The sequence below is a fragment of the Dipodomys merriami genome, unplaced genomic scaffold (genome assembly GCF_024711535.1).
Source record: "Dipodomys merriami isolate MVZ:Mamm:240054 unplaced genomic scaffold, mDipMer1.0.p SCAF_29, whole genome shotgun sequence".
NCBI lineage: Eukaryota > Metazoa > Chordata > Mammalia > Rodentia > Heteromyidae > Dipodomys > Dipodomys merriami.
Genome location: NW_027204381.1, coordinates 20,379,894 through 20,399,215, shown reverse-complemented (window position 1 = coordinate 20,399,215; position 19,322 = coordinate 20,379,894). Strand labels below are relative to the sequence as shown.

At 54.5% G+C, this 19,322-nt stretch overlaps 1 protein-coding gene across 3 annotated transcripts in view; it reads left to right on the top strand.

Moving 5' to 3' along the window:
* LOC138839015 (ubiquitin carboxyl-terminal hydrolase 2) overlaps window positions 1-19,322 on the top strand; it is a 29,549-nt gene that overhangs the window by 4,025 nt on the left and 6,202 nt on the right. For 2 of the 3 annotated variants that reach the window (XM_070038670.1, XM_070038671.1), the window contains exon 2: window positions 4,904-5,739. In XM_070038670.1, coding sequence (XP_069894771.1) covers window positions 4,945-5,739 — 795 coding nt within the window. In that variant the 5' untranslated portion in view covers window positions 4,904-4,944. Of the gene's footprint in view, window positions 1-4,903; window positions 5,740-16,219; window positions 16,579-19,322 lie in introns of those variants that run through there. The other variant, XM_070038672.1, reaches the window with a different exon arrangement.

Below are 19,322 nucleotides of genomic sequence, written 5' to 3'. Positions count from 1 at the left end.
CCCAGAGCCCGGTGAGGCTGATCTGTGTTGTCGTCGGCTCAGGTTGCACCTGGCTTCCCTTTCATTCATCTGCAATGGAAAATCCAGAGGGCCCATCCTGCAGGAATGTGTGCTCCCAGGAACTCCCCGATCCCATGGGTCCTTGACCCCCGCCCCCTGCCTACCCTACTGGGCCCCAGCCTCAGAGGGGTCCAGGAAAGCGTGGAGTGGGAGGCTTGGCTTCAGAGTGACTTCAGAGTGGACAGTGTGCAGGTCCCCTCCCTAAATCCCAGACTTAGGGAGGTCTACGTCACTCTCAAGAGCCTCTTCTTATCTGCCGGTGGGCATCAGAAGAGCACCCATGGCTGAGAGTTCAGAGCTACTGGGAAACTTAAGTGAGTTAATATACTGTGTCCCAAGTCTTAGTGTACTTTTGTTGTTGTCAGTTGTAGGCTTTGAACTCAGGGCCTGGGAGCTGACCCTGAGCTCTTTCAAAACTAGCACCCTAACACTTTGAGCCACAGCTGCACTTCCAGTTCTCTGGTGGTTATTTGGAGATAAGAGTCTCACGGACTTTCTGCCCAGGCTGGCTTTGAACCTAGATCCTCAGATCTCAGCCTCCTGAGTAGCTAGGATGACAGGTGTGAGCCACTAGTGCCTGGCCTTAGTGCACTTTTAAGCTCTGTACTCTGTGTGAGTGTGTGTGTGTGTGTGTGTGTGTGTGTGTGTTATACTGGAATTAGTAGTAGTACTAGTAATACTCTACTACTTGAGCCATACCACCAGTCCTAACTAATGTCACCAGCCTTTAATACCATAAGAAATATGAACCTTAAACACTTCATTTGAGGCCAGAAATATTTTTTAACTTACTTTGAAAGTTTTGCTATTAGCCAGATGTGGTTGCGAATAGTTGTTCATACCTATAATCCTAACCCTGGGCAGGCTAAGGTACAAGGATCAACTTTTTAAGACCAGCCTGGTCTATATAGCAAGACTCTGTTTCAAAACCCCTCATCCATAATAGCCACTATTTAAGCTTTGGAGTTTGTTTTGTTGTTTTGTTAGTTTTTATTTTGTTTTGTGTTTTTAACTCGGGGCCTAGGGGCTATCCTAGGCACTCTACCACTTGAGCTACAGTTCCACTTCTGGCTTTTCTTTGTGGGGGGGGGGGGAGGAGGTTAATTGTAAATAGGAATCTCATGGACTTTCCTGCCTAGGCTGGCTTCAACAGTTAACCCTCAACCTTCTGATGCCCTAGGTTTATAAGTATGAGCTGCCCAGCACCTAGGTTCTATTTTGTTGGTGGTGGTGGTGGTGGTGGTGGTGGTGGTCCTGGGGCTTGAACTCTGGGCCTGAGCACTGTCCCTCAGCTCTTCAGCTCAAGGCTAGCACCCTACTACTTGAGCTACAGTGCCATTTCTGGTTTTCTTGTGGTTTATTGGAGATGAGTTTCACAGACTTTCTTGCCCAGGCTGGCTTTGAACTGCGATCCTCAGATCTCAGCCTCCTGAGTAGCTAGGATTACAGGCATGAGCCATCGGCGCCCGGCCTGGCTTCTATTTTAAGTTCTTTGTACATTTATTTTTTTAATTGTAGAAACTTTTTTTTTTATTAAAAAGCAGTTTCCTCTTTCATTGGGATGTTCATAAGTTTGAGGCACTTCATTATCTGAGAGACATCCAATGTTCAGTTCTTCCTGGATGCTGAGCCCACAGCGCCCAACAGACGCAGGATGTATGGATGGCCCTAAACACTAGAGTCTGGCTGCTGAGATGGAATCAGCCACTAGACCCGCTTGGAGTCTGGTCCATAGGTGTGCAGCACCTGCTGGCCAGGTGCTGGCTGCTTGTCTCAGGTGTCCTGACAGGAAGCTGAGTGCCTCTGTGTGGAGGAATGCTGGCATCCGCCCAGGAGGGGAAACCAAGCAGAGGGATGGGGAATCTAGGAGAGAAGGGAAGAGCGGGCACCTGCGCAAAGGCGGCATGAAGGGAGAGCAGGGGCAGGGACTGTGCAAGGTGGCGGGCACCTGGGAGGCACCGCCTGGAGCCACAGGCCTGGACTTGCCAGCTCTGGGCAAACAGTGAAAGGAACCAGCAGCAAGGGCCCCACGCCGGGCAGGGAGGGGTAGGGGGAATCCCAGCCAATCGGCTGGCCTCCCACTGCCCCATGAAAGAGCCATTCAGTCCCGGCCGTTCCTGTGGCAACAGGGAGACTCCGCAGCCATGTGAGGGCCTGGCCTGTCCCTGTCTTGCGCAGCCAGGGCCCCAGCTCCAACTCCTGCCTGTGGGACATTCTGCGACCTCCAGGGTCAGCCAGGTAACAAGGGGTGCCAAGCCCAAGCCGCCGTCTTACCTGGGAGGTGGCAAGACTTCGCTGGAGGGGAGAGATGTTGGCAAGGCCTCAGCCCCAGCAGGGCCCCTCTCCCCACAGACGGGAACTGTTCGGGGCTCAGCAGCAGCTTCCAGGGGCTGTTAGTGATGGAGTCACTCCTAGGGCTGGGGGAAGGGTGGGGGAGGAGGCTGGCAGTTGCCTGCCAGATTGGAGCAAAGAGGAGGGCCAGGATTGGGGCGTCCTGGGGTGATTCTGGGAGCCAGGAGATGTGGCTCCACGTCTAGCCCCCAACCCTTCCAGGGTTGAATGTCTGCACTTGCTGCGCCTTGTTTGCCCCCAGAGTCTCTTGCGTCAACTGCGGGGCCAAGAGAGGTCATGGGCTTGGGCAACTGCCACCAGAATACCAATTCCCTGGAGTGGAGGAGGGGAGGAATGGGGGGGCGGAGCCATGAGCTCATACCCTGGGTTGGCCATGTATCTGATTGGCTGTTAGTTGTCCCAGAGCCCGGCTCCTGAGACTTGGAGTCTCTTTGACTTTGCATTATTGATGGAGTTCTCCAAAGTGAAACAGAGCAGGACTCGTCCCCTGCCCCCACCCCGGAGCCTCTGTCGTCTCTGTCACCCAGTTACCTCTTCCCAGAGCAGAGGGAAAGTTATGTCGGCTGTGGCAACCGGCGGGCCACAAAGTTAGTGTGCTCTGGGCCAGGCAAGAAGAGGGCAGACTGTAAGATGGACAAGCCTTTCTGATGCCCGCCTGCACTGAAACCGGCTGAGGGTCTCTGGCAGAGTTGAGGAATGCCTTGCTGGGGCCTACGTGGAAGTCGAGACCTGCTCATCTCCCACCCCGGCACCTTTCCCAAGCCTTATGTGGCTTGGGTTTCCCCAGCTTTCTGCCAGGTTCTCAGCACTTGAGGCTTGGCACCGGCTCCTCTCTGCCCAATGGGCTAGGCTGTTGGCCCTGGGTAGGCTGCCGGCTGTCCCAATGTCTGCCCACCGCCGGCTTATCTCACTGGGGGCAGTGAAGGCAGCCTGGCGCCTGGGCTGAGGTCAAGCTGGCCTGGCCAACCCTGCCATTATTATAGACTGGGAAGGGAGGAGCCAGGCTGCCCGGCGGGGACTGACCAGGAGATAATAACCAGTCATTGTTAAGTGTTTTCACGTGTTATGTCATTTATTCCTCACAACCACCGTGGGAGATGGGAATCGGGATGATAATTATTAGACTCGTTTACAGGGAAGGACACTGGAGCTCAGAGAAGTTAAATAACTGATGCAAAATTGCCCAGCTAGTCTCCCACAAGTCAAAATCAAGGTTTAGTGGGAAGATCGCTGAGCCAGATTCTGAAAGACTTGGATTCCAGTCTTGGCTCTGCAACCTTGGGCAAACCCTAGTCATTTTCCCCATCAGTACAGCATGGTCCTTTAGGGCCCTCCAAGCTCTACGTTCAGGGATTTCTGCATTTCTTCACCAGACCCTCCCCAACTAAAACGGACTTGTGGGGAGAAGGGCTGGCAGTGCCAACTGCAGTGTGGGATTTTGACCTCTAGGGGGCACGCTTTGCACAAGCTAAGTATCACCAGGCGGTAATTTGGCATCTCTATTGGGAGGGGACCTCTCCGGGGGAGCCACCAGCCCTAGCGCCACTTAAAACAGGAGGCTAAGCTTGCTGAAGAGGATAGTTCCAACAGGGGCCTGAAGCATCGTGTCCAGAGATTGGAGACTGGAGACAGGTCCAGCCCCATTTCCCCATCACCTCCCCTACTCACCCAACCCTGTCACTTCCCCTCTGAGCCTTCTTTTCTTCATGAGGGATGGGACTCCATGATCTTTAGGACATTCTAGGAGACTGTGATGCCATAAACTCCTGCTCTTCACACAAGTCAGAGGGCGGGAAGGTGGCAGGGAGGAGGGTAGAGCACCTGCCTGGCAAACGAGGCTGAGTTCAAATCCCACATATACATAAATGAAGACAGGAAGCTGAATAGCATATGAAATACCCAGCACCCTCGGCCCAAAGGGCAGGAACAGTGAGACCCCAGCTTCAGAGTTTCTGCAGAAGCTAAGGATGGGAGCCAATGACAGTTGGCCCAAAGAAAGAGTGAGAAGGGGCTGGGAAGGTGGCTCAGTGGTAGAGCGCTTGCCTTGTAAGCATGAGGCCCTGGGCTCGATTCCTCAGCACCACATAAACAGAAAAAGCCAGAAGTGGCGCGGTGGCTCAAGTGGTAGAGCTAGCCTTGAGCTGAAGAGCTGAGGGACAGCACCCAGACCCAGAGTTCAGGCCCCATGATCGGCAAAAAAGAAAGAAAGAAAGAAAGAAAGAGTGAGAAGCTAGCAGGGTTGGGCAGCCCCTGCTTGTAAATTTGGGTCTTTGAGAAGAAGACTTGTGCCCAGGACAGGCGGCTGCTGCTATTACACTAATGCACGAAAGCCCACGCACATGCCCACGCACATACCCACATCCATCCATGCGTTTCTTGGCAGCCTTTGAAGACACGGGCTGGTCGGGTCCCTGTTGAGCCCTACCTGCGCAGCCCCGTGGGGACCCCCACCCAGCAGGGCCCTTTGACAACTGCTCTTCTTGTCTTTCAGCCCATGAGGCTCCCAGTTCCCACTGAGTACCGCCCTGAAGGATGTCCCAGCTCTCCTCCACCCTGAAGCGCTACACAGATTCAACCCGCTACACAGATGCCCCTTTTGCCAAATCGGGCTATGGTACCTACTCCCCCTCCTCCTACGGGGCCAACCTGGCCACCTCCTTCCTGGAGAAGGAGAAACTTGGTTTCAAGCAGGGTACCCCAAGCAGCTTCCTCCCCCGGCCACGCACCTATGGCCCCTCCTCCATCCTGGACTATGATCGAGGCCGCCCCTTGCTAAGACCTGACATCATTGGAAGTAGTAAGCGGGCGGAGAGCCAGACCCGGGGCTCTGAGCGGCCTTCAGGCAGTGGACTCAGTGGGGGCAGCGGATTCCCTTATGGAGTGACCAGCAACTCCCTTAGCTACCTGCCCATGAATGCCCGTGACCAAGGAGTAACTCTGAACCAGAAGAAATCCAACAGCCAATCCGACCTGGCCCGGGATTTCTCCAGCCTTCGGACCTCAGATAGCTACCGGACTTCTGATGGCTACCGGATAGACCCTGCAAACCTGGGTCGCAGCCCCATGCTCGCCCGCACGCGCAAGGAGCTCTGTGCGCTGCAGGGCCTCTACCAGGCGGCCAGCCGCTCGGAGTACCTGGTGGATTACCTGGAGAACTACGGTCACAAGAGCAGCTCGCCACAGGTGCTCACACAGGCCTCTCCCTCACGAGTCCCTGAAGTCCTCAGCCCCACCTACCGACCCAGTGGCCGCTACACACTGTGGGAGAAGAGCAAGAGCCAGACGCCTGGGCCCAGCCGCTCCTGCTCTCCAGGGCGAGACACCATGGTGAGTTTATCCTTGGGGATGTATGTGGTGATGGGCCAGGGAGACAGCCATCTATGTAGAAGAGCCAGGTTGGGAGCAGGACTGACCACGGCTGCTACCCAAGGGGAGGGGTCCCATGGCCCCCCAGGACCTGGGAATTCTGGGGTGCAGAGTCTGTGGAACGCTTGACTACCGCCACATATGCTGTTATTCTTACTGTGCCACCCAAAATGCCAGGGTTTCTGCAGGCTCCAGACCGCCAGTGCTCCCTGTGGGCAGAGGGGCCTCCCAGCTCTGGCTGTCTTTCCCTCTGTCCAGGCTTCCCACCTGGGCAGAAGACATCAGGGGAGGCAGGACGTGCCTCTAATTGACACTGTCAAGCTCAGGCCAAGGGATCTGGACATCAAGATTTACCTGTCTTTAGGGCTTCCCATTCGCCCAGCCTTGTCTGGGCTGGTATAGGAAAGAAACTGTGCAGGAAACTGACCAAGGATCTAATCTCTGTACATGCCTCTCGGGGGCACCAGTTGCCTTCTGAATTTTTTTTTTTTTTTAGTTGGTTGTAGGGCTTGAATTCAGGGCCTGGGCCTGGGTACTGCCCCTGAGCTTTTTCACTCAAGGCTAGTTCTGTACTTTGAGCCACAGTGCCACTTCTGGTTTTCTGGTGATTCATTGGCGATAAGAGTCTCACAGACTTTCCTGCCTGGGCTGGCTTCAAACCATGATCCTCAGGTCTCAGCCTCCTGAGTAGCTAGGATTCCAGGTGTGAGCCACCAACACACCATATCTTCTGCCTTTTTTTGTAGTTATTAATGTGCCCATTAGGTGGCAAGCTCCCAGAGGTTGAGAAAGATCTTATCTCTAGATCCCTCACCACGTGCCCTGGCAGTGCCCAGCTCAGCTGACCTGCTGATTGCCTGGATGGACAGGTGGATGGATGGATGGTCAGGCAGATGGACAGGTGGACATTTAAGCATGTGGACCCAGGGGGGTTGGGTGCTGTGTGTTATCTATTTTCTTAAAGCCCCCCTTTCCCCCCCCCCATACTGTAGAACATAGACCTTCTGTGACCAAGGGGAGCTGGGCCATAGCAAGCAATTTTGCTCAAAAGGGCTTGTCCAGACAGAGTGGGGAGGGGTTGTGGACTTGGGCAGGCTTTTGGACTGTAGCCTGTACAGTGCATATATCATAACTAAGAGCTTGAAAGGACAGCTTTGCTAACATTACTTAGGGAGGGCAACTAGGAAGTGCTATGCTATGGGGGACACAAGAGCTGTGTCTCTCAGGACATTCAGATGAGACAAGGCACAGCTGGCTAGCCTGGCGAGCTAGTAGAAGGGGAGAACGTGTCCACACAGCTGGCCTGGGAGGGAAGGCTGCGGGAGCACCGCAGGCTGTGCTTGAGTGGAACAGGAGTCACTCAGACATGCTGGGTATTCTTCATCCAGGGAGTGATCAAAAGCAGCTCCCAAAGAGTGGAGCTGTGGCTCAAGTGGTAGAGCACCAGCCTTGAGCAGAAAAAGCTAAGGGGACAATGCAGAGGCCTTGAGTTCAAGCCCCAGTGCTGGCACTAGGGGAAAAAAAAAAAGCAGCTCCCAATGGGGGGACTCCTTTCCCCTTCTCAGAAGAGAAGGGTTCTTTCTGGTGAACTTCTCTGAGTGGGGTCTGCAGACCACCCACCTCAGAATTACCTGTTGAGCTTAGTTCCCTGGGATCCACTGAGCCAAATCCAATCAGGAGGGGGGGGTCTCAAAATCTGTTCTTGCCACAGTTCTTTGGGAGATAGCTCAGCATGCTGAGGCTGACCGCATCCCCACCCACCCTTCATCTCCTATGGCAAGACTCCCCTAGGAATGAGTCTCATTCTTCCCATCCACACCCCAAACCTCTCTGGGGGTCTTCTGCCCTCCACCTCTTCCCCGGGGGCCACCTAGCCCCACCTCCACCCCAGGGCCAAGGAGAGGGGAACTTAGAGACAAGGCCTCAGAAGGGTGACACATCGTTCTGGGGCAAACACAGCCACCCAAACACCCCTCCCTCCAGCCCAGAAGCAGGTGAGACTGTCCGGGTTCCTTCAGTGCCTGAGCTCAGTCCTAGGGCAGTGGCCTAAGACCATTTCTTGACTTTGCTACTCCTGTGCTCACTTCTAGAAGTGACAGTGGAGAGCAACCCATGTTGGTCATGGGGCTCGAACTCAGGGACTGGGCACTGTCCCTGAGCAATTTTGCTCAAGGGTAGCACTCTACCACCTTGAGCCACAGTGCCACTTCTGGTTTTTGAGTGGTATATTGGAGATGAGTCTCACAGGGACTTTTATGCCTGGGCTGGCTTTGAACCATGATCCTCAGATCTCGGCCTGAATAGCTAGGGTTACAGGTATGAGCCACGGGCACCCAGCACTACCTACCACTTCTTTTTCAAACCAGGCCCAGTTTCCATTCAGATCTCCATTTGAGGGCCTTGTATTCCCATTCACTCACTTACAAGTGAAATCCTAGCTTTCCTGAGGCATTAACTTCCAAATCTGTTTTCTCTTCTGTAACTTGAAGATGCTCAGAGTTCCAGCTTCATAGATGGTTGGGAAAGAGCCTGACATGTGCTTGCTGCTGCTCCTTGCGCCTTGCAATGCTACGGGAGACGTAGGAGTCACGATCCCTGCCCTCGTGCCTTCACGGTTCACTTGGGGAAATGTGCTCTTAAATAATTCCAGTAGGAGGTGGCTATGGGTGTTAATAAGTGCCTGCAGTGGTCAGAAAGGCAGAGGTCACCTGAGGCTGCGGCAGGCTGCCTGGACCTCTGGGAGAGATGGTTTGCCTCATTCACTTTGGACACCTGTCAGCTGAACTTTGTTTCCTCATCTATAAAAGGGTACGGTCACACCTGCCCTGCCACCTCATGGCATGCCATTAGACCTAAAGCAAACAATGAATGTGGATATGTTAACCAGTAAAAGACACTGCAGAAGAGTTTGTTTCAACTTAAAAGGAAAACGATGGGGATGTAGCTCAGAGACAGAGCACTCATGTGAGGTTCTGGGTTCAATGCAAAAATAAACTTAAAAGGGTACAGAAAGGGCATTGAATGGGGAGGGCCTGTCCTGCAGGAGGGACAGGAGAATGTGTGTCCTGTAGCCCAGGGCTCTCAGGGTGACTGACTTGCAGTTGACTTTCATAAAGAAAGACACAGGGGGGGCTGGGAAGTTGGCTCAGTGGTAGAGCGCTTGCCTTGCATGCCTGAGGCCCTGGGTTCGATTCCTCAGCACCACATAAGCAAAAAGAAAAAAGCCGGAAGTGGCGCTGTGGCTCAAGTGGTAGAGCACTGGCCTTGAGCTGAAGAGCTGAGGGACAGTGCTCAGGCCCAGAGTTCAGGCCCCACAACCGGACCAAAAAAAAAAAAAAAGAAAGACACAGGGCTGGGAATGTGGCTTAGTGGTAGAGTGCTTGCCTAGCATGCATGAAGCCCTGGGTTCGATTCCTCAGTAGTACCACATACACAGAAAAAGCCAGAAGTGGTACTGTGGCTCAAAAGAAGCTCGGGGACAGTGCTCAGGCCCTGAGTTCAAGTCCCAGGACACACACACACACACACACACACACACACACACACACACACACACACACACACACACACACAAGATGCAGGCCCTCACCAGGGCAGAAGGGTTCCACCAGATCACATGTACTTGGAATATCACAGTGAGCACAAGTCAAGGACTAATTGGAGGTGGGGGATGAATTTGGAACACCCCTCTTTCACACCAACAAAATGCCAATCGGATGCCAGTCGGTGGGGGTGCAGCAGGGGGAAATGCCTTCACTGCCTCCCCTGGTGGGGATTCCAAGCCAGCCCAGGTGGCTTGGCCCTGTCGACAGCCAGAAGCCAGAGTACCAACCAGCCGCGCCCCTCCTCCCCCGCCCCACCTCTCCCGTACCCGGGGCCTATGGAAGGACAAGCTGTTCCCACTGAGCCCTGCCAGGGTTCTGCTTTAACCCCTACAATCCTTCCTAATCCTCCTCTGCTCCACCCCTCCAGCTGCTCCCTGGCCAGCCCTGGCACGCTGCCCGCTGGCCTGAGCCCTGCACTCGCGCTGGCCCCGCCCAGACCTTCCCCTTCTCTCCCAGGCCCCTCCCAAGCACCGATAGCAGGATGGGCAGGCACCTGCTCCTCTCACAGAGCTAGCTAGTCACCCAGGCTCCGAGGCTCCATGCCTGGCCCAGCCTCTTCTCCCACACGCTGCCTCTCTCACACCCTTGCCCTCTGCTTGGGGACCTGTTTCTGGAAGCAATCAAACTTGAGTCCCTGGGTCCTGTTTGTCACTAGGGCTGCTGACTCATCTTCTGAAGCCTTGGGTTCCAGCTGTTCAGTGACAGGGAGATTATATAAACTCAAGTCATGTGACTTTCCTCTTGGGGGGGACTTTGAACTTGAAAGCTGCCCTGCAGAGAACAAGTGGAGGATGGCAGGAGCTGCCCTGAGCTTCCGATGAGACGCTGACCTTCCTCCTCCATCCCTTGCCTGTCTCGCGTCTGGCTCAGCCGCACTGGACTGCGTGTCTGTTGTCTTCTCACTCAGCCGCGCTGGGGCCTGTCCTCGCCCATTCCCACTCCCGGCCAGCCAGGACCAGGGCAGCCATGGGGGTATGTGATTATAGTTAGCAAGATGCTGCTGGTGAGGATGCACTTGCTGTGGGCTGTGACCTGCCTGGTGGCTTTGGCACAGTCCCTAGCCAAGCTGTGTTTCTCAATTAGTGCCCAGCACCCTCCATTCTCCCTGCCCCTCCCCTCCACCCCCACTCCAGGACGACTCCGTGAGTTAATGTGGCGCTTGGTGGGGCTTAGCAATGCAGAAGTTAATCCGAGCCTGGCTAAACGTTCCCTGCCCCTAGGGGAGCCGTCCCCCTGACCACCAGCTTCGGAGATGAACATCATGTTCAGAGCTAGAGCTGCCCACGTGGCTCCCTGTCCCCTCTTACCTCAATGCGTGCGTAAAACCTGCATCCCAGACAGAGGTGGAAGCAGGAGAAAGAAGTGTGTGGGCTTCTGGAATCTGGCTGGTTCAGGCCAGATTGCCTGGGGCTTGGAGGAGTTTAGAGTTTTTCCAAGTCATACCAGGAAGCAGGGCTTCCTACAGCTGGTGGGGTCAGCTGACCTCCCCATGGCAACTATGGAAGGGGCCTCTACCCTGTTGTCTGCGGCCAGTCAAGCCACCAGTCTATCCATTTGCTGTGACGATGGCAGGCACATGCAGGGGGCCAGCCCACTGACCTCGAGTCATCTGCCTGAGCCCAAGCAAAGTCATCAAGCCCTGGATGAAGTTGCCACTCAGATCTGGGAGAAGCAGGACATTCTCGGGTCCTGCCTGAAGAGGACCAGACTTGGCTTTAATGTATACTTCATGCCATGCCAGAAGGGATTTGAGGAGAAGGCACTGACATATGCTTCAGAGCACAACTCTGAGAAATAGCAGTGTGGGGCTAGGAATGAGCTCCAGATAGTTGAAGCACAGAAAATCTCAGAGCCTGACTAAGCTAGATTTGGGTTCCAAAGACACTCCTGTTTGCACATAGCCCACTTGGAGAAATGGATCTTGGGAGAAAGGATCTTATAGAGACTTACTTGGCTACTAAGGAAGTAAGCCACATTGGAAATGGACCTGTGGCTCACATGGTGTAGAACACCAGCCTTGAGTGAAAAAGTTAAGGGACAGAGTCTCAGTCCTAAATTCAAGTCTAAGTACTGACGAAGGAAGGAAGGAAGGAAGGGAGGAAGGAAGGAAGGAAGGAAGGAAGGAAGGAAGGAAGGAAGGAAGGAAGGAAGGAAGGAAGGAAGGAAGGGAAAGAAAGAAAGAAAGAAAGACAGAAGAAAGAAAAGGAAACCTATGTCCTACAGCAGTCAGACATTGTGGACAAGACTGGACCTTGTGTGAATCTTTTCCCCACACCCCAGGCTTCTTAAAGTACTTATGTCAGAGCTTTCTCCATCTAACCTTCCAACTCTGAGACAATACCCCCCCACCCCGCAACCTCCTACATCCAGGAAGGAGGGAGAGCACGCTGGTAAAGTACCAAGGTATTCTGGGTTATGAGTATCATGTCTCTGGGTCATAGGGATATAGACCAAATGTTACAGTGGCTGAGCATCTCTTGGGCACTGTCCCCACCCACAGCACACTGGCTTAGCATGCAAAACCAGACCCACACCCTGCCCTCAGAGGCTCAGTGGGACTTTTCAGAATTACAGGCAGAGTCTGACCAGGCCCTCTTAAGACCTCACTAAGAGAACCCACAAAGGCTGGGCACCAGTGGCTCATGCCTGTAAGGCTAGCTACTCATGAGGCTGAGATCTGAAGGATCCAGGTTCAGGCCAGCTCAGCCAAGACAGCCCGAGGGACTCTGGTCTCCAATGAACCACCAGAAAACCAGAAGTTGAGCTATGGCACAGAGTGGTAGAGTGTTAGCCTTGAGTGAAAAAAGATCAGGGACAGTGCCCAGGCCCTGAGTTCAAGCTCTACAATCTTCCAAAAAAGAGAGAACCCACAACTTTGTCCGGGAAAAGCCTTTGGTGTATTGGTACAACCAAGACAAGCCATATACCATCTGTTGATAAAAGTTTTCCAAACACTTATGAAACAGAGATAAAGATGATAAGTTAACAGTTAACAGTGTTGAAATGCAACTCCAGTAGACTGAGTACATGCAGTCATGGGGTGTTTAGAAATGGGTAGAGTTAATGGGAAAGGCCTCATGAAAGACCTGAGGTTGGTGTCTTTGTTGGTTCGTTTGTTGTGCTGGGAATCAAAATCAGGGCCTTACACACTCTAGGCAAGTGCTCTATCAAGAGCTACATGTGTACTAAGACCCAAATTTTGAATCTTTTTTTTTTTTTTTTTTTTTTTTGTCCATCATGGGGCTTGAACTCTGGGCCTGGGCACTGTGTCCTTGAGTTCTTCAGCTTAAGGCGAGCACTCTAACATTTGAGCCACAATACCACTTCCAGATTTCTGGTGGTTTATTGGAGATAAGAGTCTCACAGACTTTCCTGCCTGGTCTGGCTTTGAACCTCGATCCTCAGATCTCAGCTTCCTGAGTAGCTAGGATTACAAGCGTGAGCCACCAGCGCCCGGCTGAATCAATTTTTTAAATAAGTATTGACAGAGAAGGAAGGGCATCCCAGAATTTCTTAGGGTTTAGGTCTGGGTTCAAAGCTCTATATTTTTATTCATTTTATGGTTCTGGTAGGTTATTTTGACCTCTAAGCATAAAGTCCCTCATCTGTAAAATAGAGGTAATAGATACTAGTTCATGATATAATTATGGCAACTGGATATATTTCTTTATATCTATATAGTATATCTACATATATATGTATGTCTATATACCTATATAGATATTTATATCTATGTATCTATATTTTATATATTTATACAGATATATACATTTATATAGAGATCTATATATAGCTATATAGCTAAATATATATTTGTGTATATTTATGCCTAGCTAAGTATAGCTATATATATATATATATATATATATATAGCTATACTTAATATATATATATATATATATACTTAGAGATAAGTATCTGTTGAAAAAGAACTTGTTTAATCACTGGCAGTGGATTTGCTCTGGCTTAGTTTGAGACTTGTTTTTTGCTGTTTTGTTTTGTTGGTTGTGGGGCTTGAACTCTGGGCTTGGGCACTATCCCTGTGTTCTTCAGCTCAAGGCAAGTGCTCTACCGCATGAGCCACAAGGCCACTTCCTTTCCTGCCTGGGCTGGCTTTAACCATGATCCTCAAATCTTAACCTCCTGAGTAGCTAGGATTACAGGCTTGAACCAATGGCACCCAGAGGGTTTTTTTTTTTATACAAGGTCTCACTGTGTAACCCAAGCTGTACTGGATCGCCTCCTGCCTCAGTTTCCCAAATGCTGGAATTCTCAGCTACAGTTTTATTTTTAATCAGAAGAGCAGGTCAGACAGTGGCATAAGTCAAGGAGATGTGAGGATGGTGACAATAGAAGGTAGTTATGGGAAAACGGTCTTACTCTTAGACTGCATGTAAGATGCCCTAGTAGTTTCAGATCAAGAAAGATGCTTAGCCAGGCACTGGTGGCTCATGCCTGTAATCCTAGCTACTCAGGAGGCTGAGATCTGAGGATTGCAGCTCAAAGCCAGCCTGGGCAGGAAAGTCAGTGAGACTTTTAGCTCCAATTACCCACCAGAAAACCAGAAGTAGCACTGTGGCTCAATGTGGTAGAGCACTAGCCATGAATGAAGAAGCTCAGGGACAGTGCCCAGGCCCTGAGTTCAAGCCCCAGGACTGGCAAATAGATAAATAAAATAAAAAGACAGAGACCAGGAAGATCATAGTTTGAGGGTAGCCTGGGCACAAAAGTTAGCAAGACCCCATCCCAAGCAGAAAGGTACGTATAAGAAGATATTGGTGGTTCATACCTGTAATCCTAGCTGTTCAAGAAGCTGGACTCTGAGGATTGAGATCTGAGCCAGCCTGAGGGGGAAAGCCTGAGTGACTCATCTCAAACTAACTACCACAAAACGGGAAGCGAAACTGTGGCTCAAGTGGTAGAGTGCCAGCCTTGAACAAAGAAACTAAGGGACAGTGCCCAAGTCCAGAGTTCAAACCTCCATACAGCGAGGGAGAGAGAGAGAGAGAGAGAGAGAGAGAGAGAGAGAGAGAGAGAGAGAGAGCTATGTGTGGTGACATGCACCCATCATCCCAGCTATTCCAACTAGGTGAGAGGCTTTAAGTAAGCAGAATGATAGTTCAGGCCAACTCAAGCTGGGAGGGGGTAACGCAAGGTCCCACATGAAAAAGTAACTAAAGCTAAAAGAACTAGACCACCAGTAGATCTACAAGATTACCAACCTAGCACCAAACCCCAGCATGGACAAAAAAAAAAAAATATATCAGTGATGCACTAGAGCAGCTTAGATAAAAGAACTGCTCGTTTGAGGCCAGCCTGTATTACATAGTGAGATCCTGTCTCAGAAAAACAGGGGGAGGAGGTGTTAGGAGGAAGAGGGGTGGCTGGGAGGGGGTAGGGGCCTGGGGATATGGTTCATATGATAGTGTCTACCTAGAAATAGAAAGCAGGAGGCCCTGAGTTCAAAGAATAATCATCAAGGGGCAAGGGCAAGATACAGGGTGGAGTTGTGAGCACTGTAGCAGAGTGCCGTAGCCCTGGGAGCGATGTGGCTGCAAAGCAGGAAGTTTCTTTTAAAAATAAAAATACAAACGTTACTGCCCTGGTTCCAGGCTTCGGGCCTGGAGTCGGATGATGCCCCTAGCATAACCTGACCTCAAGAATCGCCAGACACAGGTGGGGGATGCCTCCCCTGGGGTGAGGGGGGAACCATTTGGTCCCTGCCAAAGCAACCTCAGGCAGGACTGGACACCCAGAAAACCTAGGAGCCGCATAAACGTGCAGTGTTATAAATGCCCAGACGGCCCTTGACGGGGCGCGGGAGGGGGGGACGCAGGCCCTGCCCCCTCCCGCCGCGCCAAGCCGCTGCCCCGGGGGTGGGTGGCCTCGAGTCCGGGCCCCACACGCGTCCGTGGGGCCGTGGTCGTGTGCGCGGGGCGCGTGTGCGCTGCGAGGATGAGCACGCCGGGAGGAACAGAAGGAGCCCGCAGATGAGTAACGGCACACGCTGCCGCCTCGCCGAGTATTTTTAAACGCTAAAAATACGAGCTAAAAATAGCCTGCCACGCTTCCCAACCAGAAACTTTCTCCCCGCAGATGGCTCCGCGCGCAACGCGGGGAGGGGGGGCGGGGCGTGGGAAAGAGCCCCCCGCCCCGGCCCGGCCGCCCCCCGGGCCGCCCCGTCCCCCGCCCCGCGGGGACCCGGCAGCATCCTCCCCCCCCCCCACCCCGCGCCACCTCGGAGGGGCCGGGTTGAGCAATTCCCAGGGACCAGAAAAAAGTTCTTTCCTGGAGCCCCGAAGGCCAAGGACCTATCGCACCTCCGTTTTGATAGTGGGCCCGACTAGGCGGGGCGGACCTCCATCGGGGACCACTGGCCCCCCCCCCCGCGGACAGTGAGCATGCGCGCCGGCCAGAGGGTCGGGGGTCCCCCGGAAAGAAGACATTGGATCCCCAAGGGTTCAGCCTCACCCACCCCGCGATGAGGAGCGGCCCTCTCCTGGCTGATGCCAGCCTTGAAGGAGGCCTGCTCTGCGGACCCCCGAGATACTGCGGGGTCCCCCCAAAAGAGAATCCCACACCGAGGCCGGCCCCGGACTGCGGGCCCCGGACTGCGGGCCCCGGCCTGGGCCCTCCGAGGGGACGAGCAGACCCGGGGCGCCCGGGAACGGCCACCGGGTAGGACGCACGGGGCAGCGGGCTGGCGGCCTCGCTCAGGTCCGCGTGCGGCCGCCCGGGGGCGGGGCGGGGGCGGGGCTTGGCGCCAGGCCACGCCCCTGCGCTGACGTCGCGCGGCTCCAGACGCCCGCGAGGCTGCCCGTCGTTCGGAGCGCGAGAGCCGGGCTGGGGCGGTTGGACGCGCGCCGTGGGGAGGTTGAGGCGGACGAGGGTGCGATCGGCCCCGCAGTAACGGTTACGGCCGCGGACGGTGTCCGGTGGCGGCCTCGCCGGCCTCGGTGTCCGGGCTGTGGCACGGCGCGGGGACGTCCTTGCGCCCCCTTCGGCCAAGCGTTGAGCGTGGGGCCGAGCCCCCTGCCCGCCCCCCAGCATGCGCACCTCGTACACCGTGACCCTGCCCGAGGAGCCCCCCGCCGCCCCCTTCCCCGCCCTCGCCAAGGAGCTCCGGCCGCGCTCCCCCCTCTCCCCGTCCCTGCTGCTGTCCACCTTCGTGGGGCTTCTGCTCAACAAAGCCAAGGTACGCGGGCTGTCTTCCCGGGGTCCCCTCCCCACGCCGAGGGTCTGGGGTCCTGCCTCCTCCGGGGTGCCCCGGCGAGGGACGACCCCCCGCCCTGCTCGGGGTCTCCGGGCAGGAACGTCCCACACCCCATCCCCCGTGGCCGCAGGCGTGCTCCGCCCCCTCCCCGGCCGGTGTCCCCCGGCCCGGGCCCCGCTCAGCCCCCCGCTCCGCATCCCGGGCACCAGGTGGCTCTCGGGCACCCATCGGGACAGGTGCGGGCAAAGTGTAACCTTGACCGGGCTGGCGCGCGCAGCCCGCGGCCCCCGAGGGTCACCCTTCCAAGGCCAGACCCCCGCCGGGGAGGGCTGCCCCGGGGGTCGGGGGCGCCTCCCCTCAGGTCTCCAAAGGGGTCTCTTCCCACGGGTCGATGCCGGGGGCCCTTTGACCCTGTGAAGGGCAGAGGAGTTGCAGACAGGTGAGGGAGGGTGGCTTTCCTTCGGTCCCCTGCCCTCGGCAGCTGCGCCCGGTGGATGGGGACCGGGGGTCGGGGGGGGGGGGGTCCTCCCGGGAAGCAGCTCAGCTCCCAGAGTGATGGCCAGGCCGAAGCTGGCCGCTGTCCCCTTGGGAAGGGAGCAGGGACCCGCGTTTGACAGGTCTTATGTAACAGGCACCAGTTCCCGTTGGCAGTGCGCGCCCTGCCCCGTGCCAGGGCCACACTACGCTCCTTGGCTGCAGCCAGGACACATGGCTGACCCTCGTGGTGCCGGTGAATCGGGCAGGAAAGGCCTGGACCGGGGTCTGTAGCCATGGCCACCTCAGATGGCCTTGCGCTTGCAGTCCCATCCCCAGATGCCACCTCCGCAGTTAACCAGGGACGGCTCTTTGAAAGGTGGCAGCTGCCCTCTAGAACCCTGCTTGGTTCTTAGACGGCTGTAGTTTTGCCGTGGCCAAGGGTTAGGAAGTGCCAGATTCAAACTTTGTCAACTCTTTGCACCTGAGTCACAGTCCAGCAGCTGGGGTCATTTCCTTCTGCTTTCCAGTGAGCGATTGGCTGCGCCCGCCTGGGTCCCACCTCCTCCAGTTCTAGCCTGGCTCTCTCCCTGCCAGCTCGGAGGTAGAATTGTTTGCCCTGTAAGAAAGGTCACTCCTGGGACATTTTGTTCCTCTCTGGAATGGAAAGTGCTGACTTTCCCTGGAGCTCCTGATTTCCTATTCATGGCAGAAGACTATCTGGCTGAGCAAGCTAGCTCTCCCCTCTCCCCTCTCCCCTCTCTCCCACCCCCACTTCTGTAAATCCCCTGTTTTCTTCATAGAGCCCGCAGAAAAGAGTATGTTGTTTTGAGCTCAGGAAAATGTAGACAAAAACATAACTCTCGACCTAAAAAAAAAACACTGAAATTGACAGGAGGTCGCAATCCTCCCCTTCTCCCCACCCCTAGACCAGTAGAAGGTGTAAAGTAGCCCCAGGAAAGAGCCTGGGGAAGAGGGGGCCCTTCTTGATCCCTACACTGCTGGGTCCGAGTGAATCCAGGTGCGCCTCTGCAGACAGATGAACCCCATCTCCCCATCCCCGCCCCCACTGGCACTGAGACCTTAGCTCAGGGTCCGCTTTGGTGGGCATGGTCACCCGTGATGGAATACTTTACATCTACAGTCTGTTCAGACAGATGTAGGCTGAGGAACAGGGGGTAAGAACCAATAAAGCACTGCCAAAAATAGGTGTAAGTGGGCATTCTGTGTGGGCACGCTTTAACTGTTGGTTCCAAATGGGCAGCATGGAGATTTCTGCAGCATTTTTTGTTGGACCATGGCGAAGTCTTTTACGGGTTCACCAGAGATAAATTCCCTGGGAATTCTCTCTGTGGTGGTCCTCTCACTGGACCTATTGGGGTTTAGACCGTAGGGTAAGATTCACATTGTGTTGGGTGTTGGGGGACCCTACACTGCTCGCTCTAGCAGGCTCCTACAGCGGGCTTTCTGTCCAGCAGCAGGTGTAAACCAGGTCTCTTTTCTGGGTATGTTTCCTACTCCTACCTGTTAGTGCTGGACCTGACAACTGGCCAGGGAAGGGATCCTGTTACCATGGGATGGGCAAAGCAGTGGTTGAGAAAAGCCCTCCTTCGGCCTGCTCCTCCCCCCCCCCCCCCCAGCTGACAATCTCCTGGGCTTTGAGCTGACAGCCTATGGAGGCTGTCAGCACACGGCATGAGTAATTTTAGCTGAGTTATTTCAGGCTCCTGTTCTGATCAGGGTTGAGCTGGCCCCACGCATGCCCCAGCCAGTGTTGCTCCAGAGTTGCCTGCACCCAAATCTCCTTCCTGAGAACACGGGGTGGCAGATTCATCTACCAAACTGTTTCTTTAACCCTTGCTTTTCTGACTCCTGGGAGTGATCAGTATTAGCCAAAAGGCCTTACCTCAGAACAGTGCTCAGAGCCCAGATCTAGTATCTGTTCTCTCTCCAGCCCCCTCTCAGCCGCCACACCATGCAGAGCGGCGGTGGCACCTCAGCCAGGTGCTTCGGCTTGGTGCAATCTGCCCTCGCAGGGATTCCCAGCCAGTGGCTGGTCAGGATGTTGAAACCTGAGCCAGGCAGGGAGGATTCTCTCAGCTCTTAATCAGCCGCTGGAGCTGAGGTCAGCTGGAAGGAATTCCACCTGTCTCTGGCAGTTCAGAACAGCAGGCAAGCTTGAGTTTTTCCCGGCAGAAGATGGAAACTGAATCAGGGTGTGTGATCATTTAACTTTTCATAAGCTCCTTGAG